Consider the following 13,998-nt stretch of genomic DNA (forward strand, 5'->3'; position numbering starts at 1 on the left):
GTTCAAGCAAAAATATCTAACACTATCTTAGAGCTTTACTTTACAGAACGCTGTAAGTTAACATGCAGGGTGAAAATGAACATAAGTATATTTGAATTTAGGACAACTAAATTAAAAGGTTATCGTCATGCATGCTATTCCACAAACATATACTTGCAAAGCATTGCCAAAAACACCAAATGTATAAACAATCTATGTGCTATGCATGCAGACTATGAAAAGGGAGATTAAGGGGTTTTGTAGTGTGTTGGAGTGTTATTTACAGTCGTGGCCAAAGCTATTGGCAGTGACATAAATTTTGTGTTTTGCAAAGTTTGCTGCTTCAGTATTTTTAGATTATTTTTTCAAATGTTTCTAATGTATACTGGAAAACAATGATAAACATTTCATAAGTTTGAACGGCTTTTATTGGCAAAAAAACATTCAATATATGCAGAGTGTCAATATTTACGGTGTTGACCCTTGTTCTTCATAACCTCTGCAATTCGCTCTGGCATGCTGGATATCAGCTTCTGGGCCAAATCCTGACTGATGGTGAACCATTCTTGCCTTATTAGTGCTCGGAGTTGATCACAATTTGTGGGCTTCTACTTGTCCACTCGCCTTTTGAGGATTGACCACAGGTTCCCAATGGGATTAAGATCTAGGGATTTGCCTGGCCACGGACCCAAAATTTCAAATGTAATGATCTCCAAGCCACTTCATTATTACTCTTGCCTTGTGACATGGTGCTCCATCATGCTGGAAAATACACGGATCATCACCAAATTGTTCCTGGATCATTGCTCTTGCAGGACGTTTTGATACCATTCTTTATTCATGGCAGAATTGTGAGGGAGCCCAGTCCCTTGGATGAAAAGAAACCCCACTCCTGGTCTTTGGATGCTTCACTCTTGGCACGACACAGGACTCATGGTAGCGTTCACCTTTTCTTCTCCAAACTATCGATTTTCCAGATTTCCCAAACAGTTGGAAGGGAGCTTCATCAGAGAAAATAACTTTGCACCAGTCTTCTGCTGTCCAATCCTTGTACTTCCTGCAGATTTTCAAGTCAAGTGGTTTTTATTGTTGTTTTAACCATATACAGTTAGTACAGTACACAGCTAAACGAGACAACGTTCCTCCAGGACCATGGTGCTACATAAAAACAACATAGGACAAACACAGGACCACATGAGACTACACAACTAAATAAAATACCTATATAAAATACATATATACCTATATAAAGTGCACGTGCAAACATGTGCAAAAAGTACGGGACAGTACAAGACATTTCTGACAATGAACAGGACAAGCGCAGTGAGAGACAGTGCAGCGCCGACCAGTACACAGTAGTGCAAAAAGATGACAGTTTCTAAAAACGTAAACATAACATACTATGAGATAGTGTTCTATGCAAATAGCAGTTATTGAGGTAGCAGATAGTTATAAAGTGACAGTAATTAAAGTGCAACTCAGGACAAGTGTGTGTGTGTGTGTCAAACCAGTCTAATGGCTTGGGGGAAGAAGCGGTTACACAGTCTGGCCGTGAGGGCCGGAATGCGTCGGTACCTCTTGCCAGACGGCAGGAGGGTAAAGAGTTTGTGTGAGGGGTGTGTGGGGTCATGCACAATGCTGGTTGCTTTGCGGATACAGTGTTTTTGTAAATGTCTTTGATGGAGGGAAGAGAGACCCTGATGATCTTCTCAGCTGTCCTCACTATCCTCTGCAGGGCTTTGCGGTCTGAAACGGTGCAAGGCCCAAACCAGGCAGTGATGCAGCTGCTCAGGATGTCTCAATAGTCCCTCTATAGAATGTAGTGAGTATGGGGGGTGGGAGACCCATTAAGGACAACATTAAGGACAGATTTTCAGTCTGTCCTTAATGTTTTTCATGGAGAGACGTGGCTTCTTTGCTGCCCTTCTTGACACCAGGCCATTGTCCAAAAGTCTTTGCCTCACTGTGCATACATGTGCACTCACACCAACCTGCTGCCAATATTGAGCAAGCTCTGCACTGGTGGTGACACGATTCTGTAATTGACTCCTCAGGAGGAGACGGTCCTGGCACTTGCTGGACACTCTGGGATGTCCTGAATCCTCCTTCACTGCAGTTGAACCTCTCTCCTTGAAGTTCTTGATAATCCGGTAAATGTTTTTTTCAGGTGCAATATTCTTTGCAGCATTTTCCTTGCATGTGAGGCCATTTTGATGCAAATTGATGATGGCTGCACGTCTTTCTATAGAGGTAACCATTGATTGGAAGCACTCATTTTATAGCAATCAGTCTGCTCTTATAATCCAATCAGAATGATAGAGTGATTTCACCTGACTAGTACTCATTCACACTTTCCCAGGTGCTGCTGATATGATTAGTGAAATTATGTTAGCTGGTAATTTTGTGCCATGGCCAAAAAAACAGTGAAATTTGGTTTTTGTGATCAAGTTAATTTATTTGGCCAATGAAGCTTTTTGCAATTATTTAAAATACATCTGATCACTCCGGACAATAATCTAGAAACAATGTGAATCAACACCACAACAACTGAAGCACAACACTTAAGTCACTAAAAATATTATGTCACTGCCAATACTTTTGGCCACGGCTGTATGTCGATAAATAATCTATATATATTATCATTATTTTGCAATTAAAAAGTGACATCTGTGCTTCAACATTCTAGAGAAGCACCAGTCGCCACTGATTTGCATGTACTGAAGATGTGTGTAAGCATTTCTCACTAGAAGTGAGAATTCACTGATGTGAAAATAAAAAGTGCATGGAAACAAATGCACAGGTCGAAGGAGAGATGACTGAACAGTGACAGATAGATGCACCACTCTCATCTGTCCTATTTTTTGCTCTATTCATCTTTCACTCCCTCACTTTCTTCCCTTCAAGCTGACGGCTCTAATTAAAATCACTTGACTGGTGATAAAGGGCAGGACAGTTGGATGTAGAGCGAATGAACAACCACCCATGCTTCCACACACACACACTGGAACTGAAGTGATTCATGTAAAGAACCACCTAATATAATTTTGCAAAACTGTCATCAAAATGTTTATGAGATCAGGCTGTCAACTTCACAACCAATCGAATTCCATTAGAATTCCAGCAACAACAAACAACCATAAAGTGCCCTTATTTTTTATTTTGTGATTGATAATGTTGTGGAGTAACTAACTAAAAGAAGTGATGCTCCTAAACTCATTGTTTAAGAAGTGTGCTAGTTACAGTTCAGCTACTGGCAAAACAGAGTATCTTTTCCAGAAACACTTTCTCTCTCTTATGTGAAGCATTTAAGGCATCCGATTCATTTTAGTGAATCGTTTTGGATGGTTCATAAGTCAGAACTCAGAAAACAGGGGTTTTGAAATGGGTTAGTAAAAGTAAAATTATATTTAACTTGACACATAAAGTAATCTTAAAAGGTGACACTCATAACGTGAGACACTGAAAAACAGCTAGACGAAAATCAGTGGCCAAACAAGTCCATCTGATACACAGGTAGATAGACCAACAATTTACAATAGTGCATATGTATATCCTTCTGAGTATTTGGCTTATTTGTATCTGTACAAGAGCACACAAAATTACTATTCCGCACGCACACACGCGCGCGCGCACACACACACACACACACACACACACACACACACAAAATGCATTACTCTAGATGACTTTAAGATTGACCTTGAAATACATTGTGTTAAAATATACTGAAAATGGGTCACATGACACCATAGATGGCTCTTGTGTTGATGCAATGGCACACCTGCCCTTTTAATGACTTCTACCATGTTGGACGGAAAATACCCAACACGGTCATTTCCTGTATGGTTTTCATGGATACAGCCCTTCCATCGGCCATCAGAATGCTGCTCCAAGACCTGAGGACCAAAAATACATTTTGTAATTGTTTTGTGTAGTTTTTTTTTAAGTTATGAAGTCTGTAATGTAACGTGTCCTAACTAGGCACAACCTGACAGGTCTCCAGCATCAAGTAATTTTGTACCCTGGGAAATGCTGTGCAATAATAACAAGCTCTTTTTTTTTTTTTAAATGGAAAGTTCCATCTGATTGGCTGGATTTCCTTAGATATTGCAAGACAGGGTTTGCAAGTTTCTATCAGTTCTCTGGGAAACAAAGTTGTGTTCAGGGCCATTTCTAGGCATAGACGCACTAGGTGGTCACATAGGGTGCAACCAGCTAGGATGACCCACACCCCACCCCACCTTGATAGCGGCGCAAATCGGCAACTCACCAAAGATGGAGGGGTGGTGGTGCACCAATGAGGAGGTCACTGCCATGCACATTATAAATCCAATTGAGCTTCAGAATTAAATTGATCTTCTTCTTTCTACACATTGCTATGTTGTCAGAAATATTGTAACGGAAATAATTTTTTATTTACCGTGATGATATCACCTGCTTTAATGTTGAGGCTTGTAAGGTCATAATTGTTGCAATAATCCTTAAGAGCCCTCACTTGCATGGCAGCCGATGCATCTGTATGCAGACCAACACACAGAGAAACCAAAAAAAAAGAGTTCAAGAAGCCTTTGACCACATTTCTATGTGAGTTTGAGTTAAAAGTTTTGTGTTTTCAAATACTTTCTCTCCCATTGTACCTCTCAGCATCTGTTTTATTTCTTTGCTTGCTTGGGTCGTGGTGAACTGATTCACAATGTCCAGTGCTGTCTGACAGAATGTGTTCCTCACCCCTGCACTGATACCACTCTGAAGAGAGAAACCAAAAATGTACTGTATATTAATATTTATTAATTTAGCAGATGCTTTTATCCAAAGCGACTTACAAAATGAGGAAGGATAGAACATAAGCAATTCATCTTAAAGAGACAGTAACATGAAATGTGCTGCATTATAAAGTTTCAATTGCATTGGAAAGTACTAGAGTTGACAGAAATTAGAGTGCAATGGGGTTTTTTTTTACTCTTGACTGGTACACAGATTAAACAATGTTTGGGTCACATTTAACCCCAAAATCAACAGAAAATACCACAAATTAAATACATAAAGAAATCAAAGCTTATTTTAAAATCACTAGGATTTTTCTTTCCATTGTGACATTATTCTCATGACAATTAAGCAGTAAAAATAACATAATTATTGTAAAATGTATTATTATTTGTGACAGGGTGGAGGGCGAGGCCGGGTTGTGATTATTCACACCCGACCCCTTGTCAGGCTAATTAAGCATCCAAGAGGGATAAAGGCTGACTGCGGAAGGTGGTGCGATGAAAGAGAGATTGTTTACAGTCAGCTGACCATCATGTGTGTGTTTCTGTCTTTTGTTTAAGTTTCACATTAAAGTATTATTTATATTGCCAAGTCGGTCCTCGCCTCCTCCTTGCCCGTTTATATCCGTTTACATTATTATTTAAATTATCTTTTTTTGCAACACAGTAATTAATTGTATTTAAAAGTTAAATGATCTTCTTGCATTACAGTCCTGAGGATTTTGGGAGAAAATGTCCTTGATTGTCATTAAAATAATGTCACAATGCGAAACAATCAAAATAATCTTAAGAAAATTTGTATTTTATTTTAATCTTTCTGTGAAATATGTCCCGGACATGTTTTGACAAGTTTTGTGAGATTTACAGTGTGTATTACACTGTATACCTGTCAACATAATGCAGCTTCATACACACAAGTTCAGTAGATGGTAAAACAGAATACTCACATCCAGCAGCAGTCGCACTGCCTCTGTTTTCCCACAGAGAGCAGCTTCATGCAGCGCTGTGCCCGATTTAGTCTGTCTGTTTATATCTATACCAGCCTGGATCAGAAACCTGAATACACACACATCAAACACTTTTTTAACAAATTCAAAGAAAACTTTATAAACATATCTATATATCTAAACATGGTAAAACACTATATTTCACAATCCTATATGGAACAGAACAAAGTCTGAAGTGTCAGTCTGAAAACATACAGTAAACAAGCAAGGTTCATATCACAAAAGGTATACTAGTTGGAATGTAAATGGATATTTATTTATTTTTCTATTCACAAAAACTGTCAAGAATTGCAATTTTTAACCCCAAAATGAAAAGAAATGACATGTTAGCTACAGGAAATGTAAGCATTCAATGCCATATGTGTTTTTACACTGAATCATATTTTTCATGACAGTTACTGCTCAAAAGCGATATCAATGGCATATATTGAGTAATCTTTAAAAAGTGTACATAATATAAGTTCAAAATGAATGGGAAATATTTAATTCAAATTCTTTAGGAGTATAAATTTAACAATAGAGTTTGCAAGGTTAAAGGAATAGTTCACCCCAAACTGAACTGTTTATGTACTTTTTCAAGCTTTACATTTATAGACTTGTATTGATTTTGCATTCAGTAGTTTGCAAATTAATGTAATCCTGCTTGGAGGATAGTCTAAACATGGATAGATAGGAAAATAGATAGAAAGGGGAGGTGGAAGGATGCCGGAAGCCTCAACGGCATGTAGAGGTAAGTGGCTGTTTATATACGGTTACTCTGGTGATGTGATTGGTCCGAATAAATGACCTTGCTCCTCCCGAACCTAGTTTATAAAACTCCATTTCAGTAGTTTGCAAGTTAATGTAATCCTGCTTAGAGGATAGTGTAAATGTGTGCAGCTTGCTGTCCTGGGCAAAGGGCTCGAGGCTTGACCTGAGCTCGAATACCCCCCAAAAGATATCAGCGAAACGGGACAGCAAGCTGTTGTCTACGCATCCTTGTGTTTGAGATTAAATTAAATATGCAAAGTCTCTTGTGCCCCCCCAAATGAATGTAAAAAAACACCCAGATTGACCTTAAGTCTCCCAGAAAGGTTGTTTGATGGGTGGGCTCATGCAGCGAACGGTGCAAGCCCCTTAGGAGAAGCACTGGTGGAGTCAGGCCCGCCCAAGCGGAGGCGTGAATCCTTGCCACTAGGGAAGGTGCTCAGGACAACCTAAGCCTCTCCTCCTGGCAATGGGGGGCCCTCACGGCATTCTAACGGGGAAGTAATTGCTGCGCTATGAATGGGGGAACCCATGAAACAAATAAACTTTGTTTATATAAAATAAAATTAGCTTGCACGGTATTCGAGCAGGAGAACCCCCACAGCCATTCAAATGGGAGAGCCCCTGAGTGCTTTAGGTGGGGCAGGGGGCTTCCGAACTGGCCGGGGTAGACCCCTGCTGCATCCGAACAGTGGAGCCAGCCTGGGGGGTCTGACAAGGATAAGGCATGTGTCACCCTGACCCTGATCATGAATTATTTGTGGTTAGCTAATGAGGACTTTTTGAGCATGTTCGAATGGATTTGATTGATGCGGAGACGCAGGCTTATGGTGAACTGTTTAGGGAAGACCTGAAACAGCCTGAATGTTGTCAGTTGCTAGGTGGGTGATGGTTCATTTCGTAAGGGTGGGATAATATGGGATACAGAGCCATAGAGGCTGAGACGAATGGTCTGAATGACGTGACGCGGTTGTGGCATGTGAATGTTAACGGCGCATGGACGGCACGTTTGCGCTATTTGCCATGTAGTGGGAGCTTGTTGTATGGCCCTGAATACGCTGTGGTTGAGGCATTTGAACAGCGTATTTGCAATGTTTGCAGTACAGTAGGAGGATTGGTTGAACAGCTGGAAAATAACCGCAGTTGCAGCACCTGGACAGCACGTTTGTGCTACTTAGGGATGTGTTGAGCTAATAAGAAACATGGTAACATGGTAAACGTAGTGTCTGCGGACATAATAGTTTACTAGGTTAAATGTCGGGAACATATGTGAAACGATGTCAGGAAACATGCTTTCATGTGTATACGGACGACGTCATATAAAGTTGGTTTGTCTTCAAATTAGAAGGCACCTGAAACTGAGTGCCCAGGTGAATACCTCAGATTGATGTTTATTAACTTAAGCATATGGATTAGAGCTTTGTAGATTTTTTTTCCAACGTAATGCAAGTCATTTCATAAGACTATATTATTGGCACAGGGTGACTCGTCTTGTGTTGATGAGGACGTATGAAATCGTAGGAATGTGCTTGGGAGTTGGATTTAATAGATACTATAAGAGTATCGTTTGCAGTATTATGGTGAATACAACGAATTGTTTGCATTGATGACTTCTACAGAAAAACTGAAATATTGGAGTATCAAGCAAGCTATCAAGCTGAATCTTTTGGCGACGATTTAAACCTTACTTTATACTTGGGTGGAGCGTAAAATTATGACAGATAGTTGAATGCTTTTTTCAATCATGCAGCCATTAAAGTTGTATGGTAAAGCTTGTAATCCCATGATTTAGGCAAAAGTAGAGAAGACTGTTTGTAAAATAATATAATAGATTGATTTGAGCTGCGTGAAGTGTTTGTCCTGACGGGAGGAGGGAAAATTATGTTATAGTGTAGAGATGAGGGTAAGTTTGTAGCAGCGCTTGCTTCACGTTATCAGGGCTGCACGCCGAAGCAAGCTCGAATGTTGAGAGGAGGCGAGTTTGCAGAATGATGATGAATGAGTCGGGATGCAGCAAGTGATCCACCTCTTGCAGAGCCAAATTCGGCTCGTATCTGCTTGGACAGAGACTGTGTATAACTGCAGTGTGCTGTGGAATGTCAGAGTGATTGATTGTGATGTGATTGGTCAGATTAAATGACCTTGCTCCTCTCAAACCTAGTTTATAAAACTACATTTGTATGAATATAAACACGTCATATCTTCTTCCAAAAAAAAAAAATATACAAATTTGTATTCTGCAGAAGAAAGAATATACTTGAGATGGCATAAGAGTGAGTAAATGATAAAACAATTATAATTTTTGGGTGAACTATTCACTTAAGAAAATTTTAATAAATCTAATTAATATAATTTGTTTGCATCATTGCACCCCGTGGTTAAATGTCTAGCTCAAGAGTACAATGGTTGATAGTTCCAGGATCGATCCATGTTGGATTTGAACCTAAAACCTTTTGGTTACCAGCTCAAAGCTTTAGCTTTAAGTCCAGGTGGGTTGATATTACTGTGGGGCATTTGAGAAGGTGTCTTTCACAACTGTCCACCCAAAAACACACATTCATACTCATTAACAACCTAAAAATGTGCTATGAGTGATGACACCACTAATTAACTTAGTGGTTCTCAAAGTGAGGGGCCCGCGGAAGACTTCACGTTACACATTCAACCAAAAAATTGTAAAAAATACACATAAGAACCATTAAGCGCAATTTATTTTCCTCTGCCTTTTCTCCTGACTTGTTTAAACGTTCGCCTGGCACCGCAGTGCGTCCTGCTTGCGCAGCTCTTGACAGCCCACAGCGTTGATGTCAGGTGCGCTCATGTAAACAAGGTCATTCTTGTATGCACGCCAGTTTCAAATGAGTGATGAGGTGAATTAACACTTACATTTCGGTCTGTTCCTCACACTACACTATCATATGGCTTCAGAAGAATTGAAATCTAAGGCAGTGTTATGGATTACTTTAATGGTGCTTTTATGTGTGTTTTCGGAGTTTGGACAGCTACAAACACGATCCTCTAGTCATTCTTGTGTTTCACGGATGAATACTGATTTTGAACGATGAGGGTGAGTAAATGATGGCGGAAAGGTCCGTTTTTATTAAAGTTGATCAGTATCATTAATCAGGTGCAATTGATTGTCCAGAGGTCCTGGCCGCTATCCGAATCAGCGCGTAGACGGTGCTGTCACGTGATACTTATTACTATTTTCAGCGCTGGCAAGGATGCGACAATCACAGTTATTATTACTTGATCAGGATTTTAAGCTTATTTCCATTCATAGATATGAATCCTTGCAATTATCAGTTTTTTTATTATTAAAAAACTGTTCTCCAAGTACTTTCTGATAGTTAAATGAATGGAGGATTCGGTTTTCTGAGCCAAGCGCCCCCCTGGAGTGAAGTGTAACTTTTCGTTAGTTTACATTGCATTTCAAATAAAACCTTTTTTGTCAAATTAAGATGAAATAAAATGTAGTTTAATCATTTAAAAGCATTTTTTTTTTCTTCAGTAAAAACACAAATATTTCTGATTAGATTTTAGGGGGGCGTGTCCCCAAAAATTGAGAACCACTGAATTAACGATTTGCATCAGTGGGCACGGCAGTGACAGCACCATCCATCAAAGGGTAGAAATGAGAGCAATTTGAATATGTGCATGTGAATCTAATGAAAGGAGCCTCCAGGGACTGATCAGACTGCCCACATAGTGCCTTTCGTTTTCCATGGGACAATTTCTCCCATCATGCCTGATCCCTGTGCTCCAGACCTGTCTCATTACATCAGTCATGCAAGGGAGACAGTTTTATGTCAGTGAGCTAAATGCTGTATCAGGATTTTGTGCTGTCAGTGTCTGCCTACTTGTAAAGAATTTATCACAGCTAAATGAAAGCAATAATAAAACAAGTAAAATGCCTTGTAAACAATTTTATAACATTCTAACATAACCTCTGCTAGAGCAGATATTTCCTCAAAGATATTTTATTTAGCAAGTTATGTGATTTAAAATTTAAATAGATGAATCTCACTAAACCTGTCAGTATATCACCCCAAAATAAAAAGAAAGGGGAAAAAGAGAAACTGGGCTCTGTTTTTGTGAGTGAGCATGGTGCAGCGCTACGTGCAACGTCTTATCCAATTTTCATGAGTGCGATAATTCTAAGTGCAATTTTCATGCCAGCACAAAATGCAAGAAGGCATGGGTGGGAGTGTTTGTGCTATTGTGTGTGTATACAGGCAAACTGTGTATTGTATGCTAAAGAAGTGCCGTAAAATGCAATTTAATATTTTCCTGAGAAATAGGTCGCAGTACTAAGACGTTTGAAAACCACCAGTTCCTAAATTTGCAGTTCGGAGATTCCACCAGTAGGTGGAAATAAAGTTTATATCCAAACTTTGAAAATATAGTGGAACATCAAATGATGTCCCTGACGATCAGCGTTGTATAGCCGTCTTATGAAAAGAAAATGTGTTAGATTAAAGTTAAACTATCTATAGGTCATGGTTTATTTTCAATTATTATTATTAGATTCCTCCGGTAGGAGGAAATATTTTGTTATTATTAGATTCCTATAGTAGGAGGAAATCTACTGTTATTGACGGTTTTATTATTATTATTATAAAAAAAAAATTTATTCCTCTTCTCCTTGCGCTCCAATATCTCAAAAAGAGTCCATGTTTTTATTCTTCTAATTTATTGTATAGAGTCCATTTACACTACCAACTTCTTATAAATGTGCAGTCTTTGTTTATATTGCTGGTGCTTGACAGGAAATGGACTCCAATAGGACGCAGATGCTGCAATAACCAGAGAAAGACCTCTGAATTAAATTGCACTAGACCCAGCCCATCAGAGCGTTGCACTGGCAAGTTCGCCATACCCACTTTTGACTAGAATTAGCACGTTTGCATGAAAATACCAAAACTTTATGGCCATGCTCATTGACTATATGCTTATGACTTATGGCAAAGTGCTGCGCTTAGCGCTGGTGCTCTTAAAACAGGGTAAATGAAGAATTTTCATACATTGTGACATTATTTATTATTAAAGTAGGGCCTGGGTAGCTCAGTGAGTATCGACACTGACTAACACCCCTGGAGTCGTGAGTTCAAATCCAGGGCATGCTGATTGACTCGACTCCTAAGCAACCAAATTGGCCCGGTTACTAGGGAGGGTAGAGTCACGTGGGGTAACCTCCTTGTAGTCGCGATTAAGGGTTCTTGCTCTCAATGGGGCACGTGGTAAGTTGTGCGTGGATCGTGGAGAGTAGCATGAGCCTTCACATGCTGGGAGTCTCTGTGGTGTCATGCACAATGAGCCACGTGATAAGATGCACGGACTGACAGTCTCAGAAGCGGAGGCAACTGAGACTTGTCCTCTGCCACCCAGATTGATGTGAGTAACTGCACCACCACAAGGACCTACTAAGTAGTAGGAACTGGGCATTCCAAATTGGAAGAAAAAAGGGGATAAAAAAAGTAAACCATCTGTACGTATGTTGGTAATGGGAACTTTGAACTGTTTGCTAGTAATGCAAAAACACAATGCAACAAAAACTTAATGGAACAAAAATAGGCTTCATTTTCTTTTCATTTCTGGGTTTAGGAAGAGCCATTATTTTTTAGCTGAAATTCAGGGGCAAAGTCTTATTTTGGCTAATATTTATGCACCTAATGTTGATGATCAGAGCTTTTTTAGAGATCTTGAAGGGATGCTGCACCAAGAGCGAGAACCACACATTATAGAGACTACGAGGAGGTCACCCCATGCAACTCAACCCTCCTTAGCAACCGGGCCAATTTGGTTGCTAAGGAGACCTGGCTGGAATCACTCAACACGCCCTGGATTCGAACTCGTGACTCCAGGGGTGGTAGTCAGCGTCAATACTCTGTGAGCTACCCAGGCCCGTGGGATGAGACTTTTCTCTTTTGATGGATTCAGTCCTGGATCATAGTGAAGCAAATGTGTGCATACCCCCTAGAGCAACTTTGACGCTTCACAGGATGTGTAAAAATCTTGGTCTTACAATATTTGGAGACTTTTGACCCCATCTGGGAGGGACTATACATTTTTTTCATCAGTCCAGAATAGATTTTTTGAAATATATATCCCTCATTCCATCTGTTGTTGATTGCTCAATTGGAAATCATTTAGATGGCACTTTAATGTATCCCTTTTGCAAAATCCAGAATTCCAACAAATACTAAAGGCTGAAATCAATGTCTGAATGGAGACCAACTGGTCCTCATTATACTCTGTGAGTGTGGCTTGGGAGGCACTTCGTCTACTGAAGAGGATATTAGAAAATTTGAGGAACCATCAGAACTTCCTAAACTGTCAGCTGAGCAAAAGAATTCTCTTGATTCTGAGATAACCTTGGAGGTGCTTGGCGAGGTAATTAAGTGAATTACAGGCAAGGTTCCGGGGCCAGACAGCTGTGCTGCTGAATTTTTTAGATCTTATGCTACAGATCTGGCTCCACTTTTGCTAGAAGTTTATACAGAATCATTAAAGAATGGAAAGCTTCCACCAACCATGACACAAGCCCGGATGAGTCTGATACTTAAAACTGACAAAGATCCAATTGAGTGTAAGCTCGATTTCCCTGAACCAGCTAGATGTTAATATATTGTCAAAAACTGATTGATTGAAATTATGACATCTCTTATACATATAGATCAGGTGGGGTTTATTCGGGGCCGTAATTCTTCTGATAACATTAGGCTTTTCATTAATGTCATGTGGACAGTGGCGAACAATCAGGCTTCGGTCGTTGCCATCTCGCTTGTTGCCGAAAACACATTTGAAACACATAGAATGGGATTAACTTTTTAAACTTTTGGAAAAATACAGAATTAGGAATACTTTTATTGTGTAGATTATTTTACTTTATAGACACCCGGTAGCAGTGGTACAAACAAATTGATTAATTTTTTATTATATTACTCTGGATAGGGGCACCCGGCAGGGTTTCCCCATTATTGGTCTGTCTTGCCCTGGAACCATTAGCAGCCACGATAAGAAAGGAGGATGATTTTCCAGGGGTGATGGCGCGAGGTGTGGTGCATAAGCTTTTTCTTTACGCAGTTTATATTATATTATTTGTCTCCGACCCAACTAGATCTATTCCTTGCCTCCACAGAATTATGAACTCCTTTTATAAGTTCTCAGGATACAGAGTTAACTGGTCTAAATCCGAAGCTTTGGCTCTGACAGCATACTGCCCAGTAACAGCTTTTCAGCTGGGTGCCTTCCTGTGGCCCAAACAGGGCATTAAGTATTTGGGTATTTTATTCCCAGCAAATTTTTGGTTAATTTTGAAATTTTTAATAAAAAGGTTTTCAAGCGATGTGGGCAAGTGGGCTACATTAAATGTATCTATGATTGGGAAAGTTCATGTTATTAAAATGAATTGTATTCCAAAATTAATCTACCTGCTACAATCTCTCCCTATAGATGTCCCCCACTCTTATTTCAAGCAATTTGATAGCATAGCGAAG

General features: G+C 39.6%; 1 protein-coding gene across 3 annotated transcripts in view; it reads right to left on the reverse strand.

The window, feature by feature from the left end:
* The window catches only part of LOC127652199 (caskin-1-like), an 88,284-nt gene that overhangs the window by 24,623 nt on the left and 49,663 nt on the right, over positions 1-13,998 (reverse strand). For all 3 annotated transcript variants that reach the window (XM_052138276.1, XM_052138275.1, XM_052138273.1), the window contains exons 7-10: positions 5,693-5,801; positions 4,617-4,725; positions 4,400-4,494; positions 3,761-3,875 (exon numbers count right to left, since the gene is read on the reverse strand). In XM_052138276.1, the coding sequence (XP_051994236.1) occupies positions 3,761-3,875; positions 4,400-4,494; positions 4,617-4,725; positions 5,693-5,801 (428 nt within the window). The remainder of the gene's footprint in view (positions 1-3,760; positions 3,876-4,399; positions 4,495-4,616; positions 4,726-5,692; positions 5,802-13,998) is intronic.

This window comes from Xyrauchen texanus, chromosome 11 (assembly GCF_025860055.1).
Source record: "Xyrauchen texanus isolate HMW12.3.18 chromosome 11, RBS_HiC_50CHRs, whole genome shotgun sequence".
Classification (NCBI taxonomy): Eukaryota; Metazoa; Chordata; class Actinopteri; order Cypriniformes; family Catostomidae; genus Xyrauchen; species Xyrauchen texanus.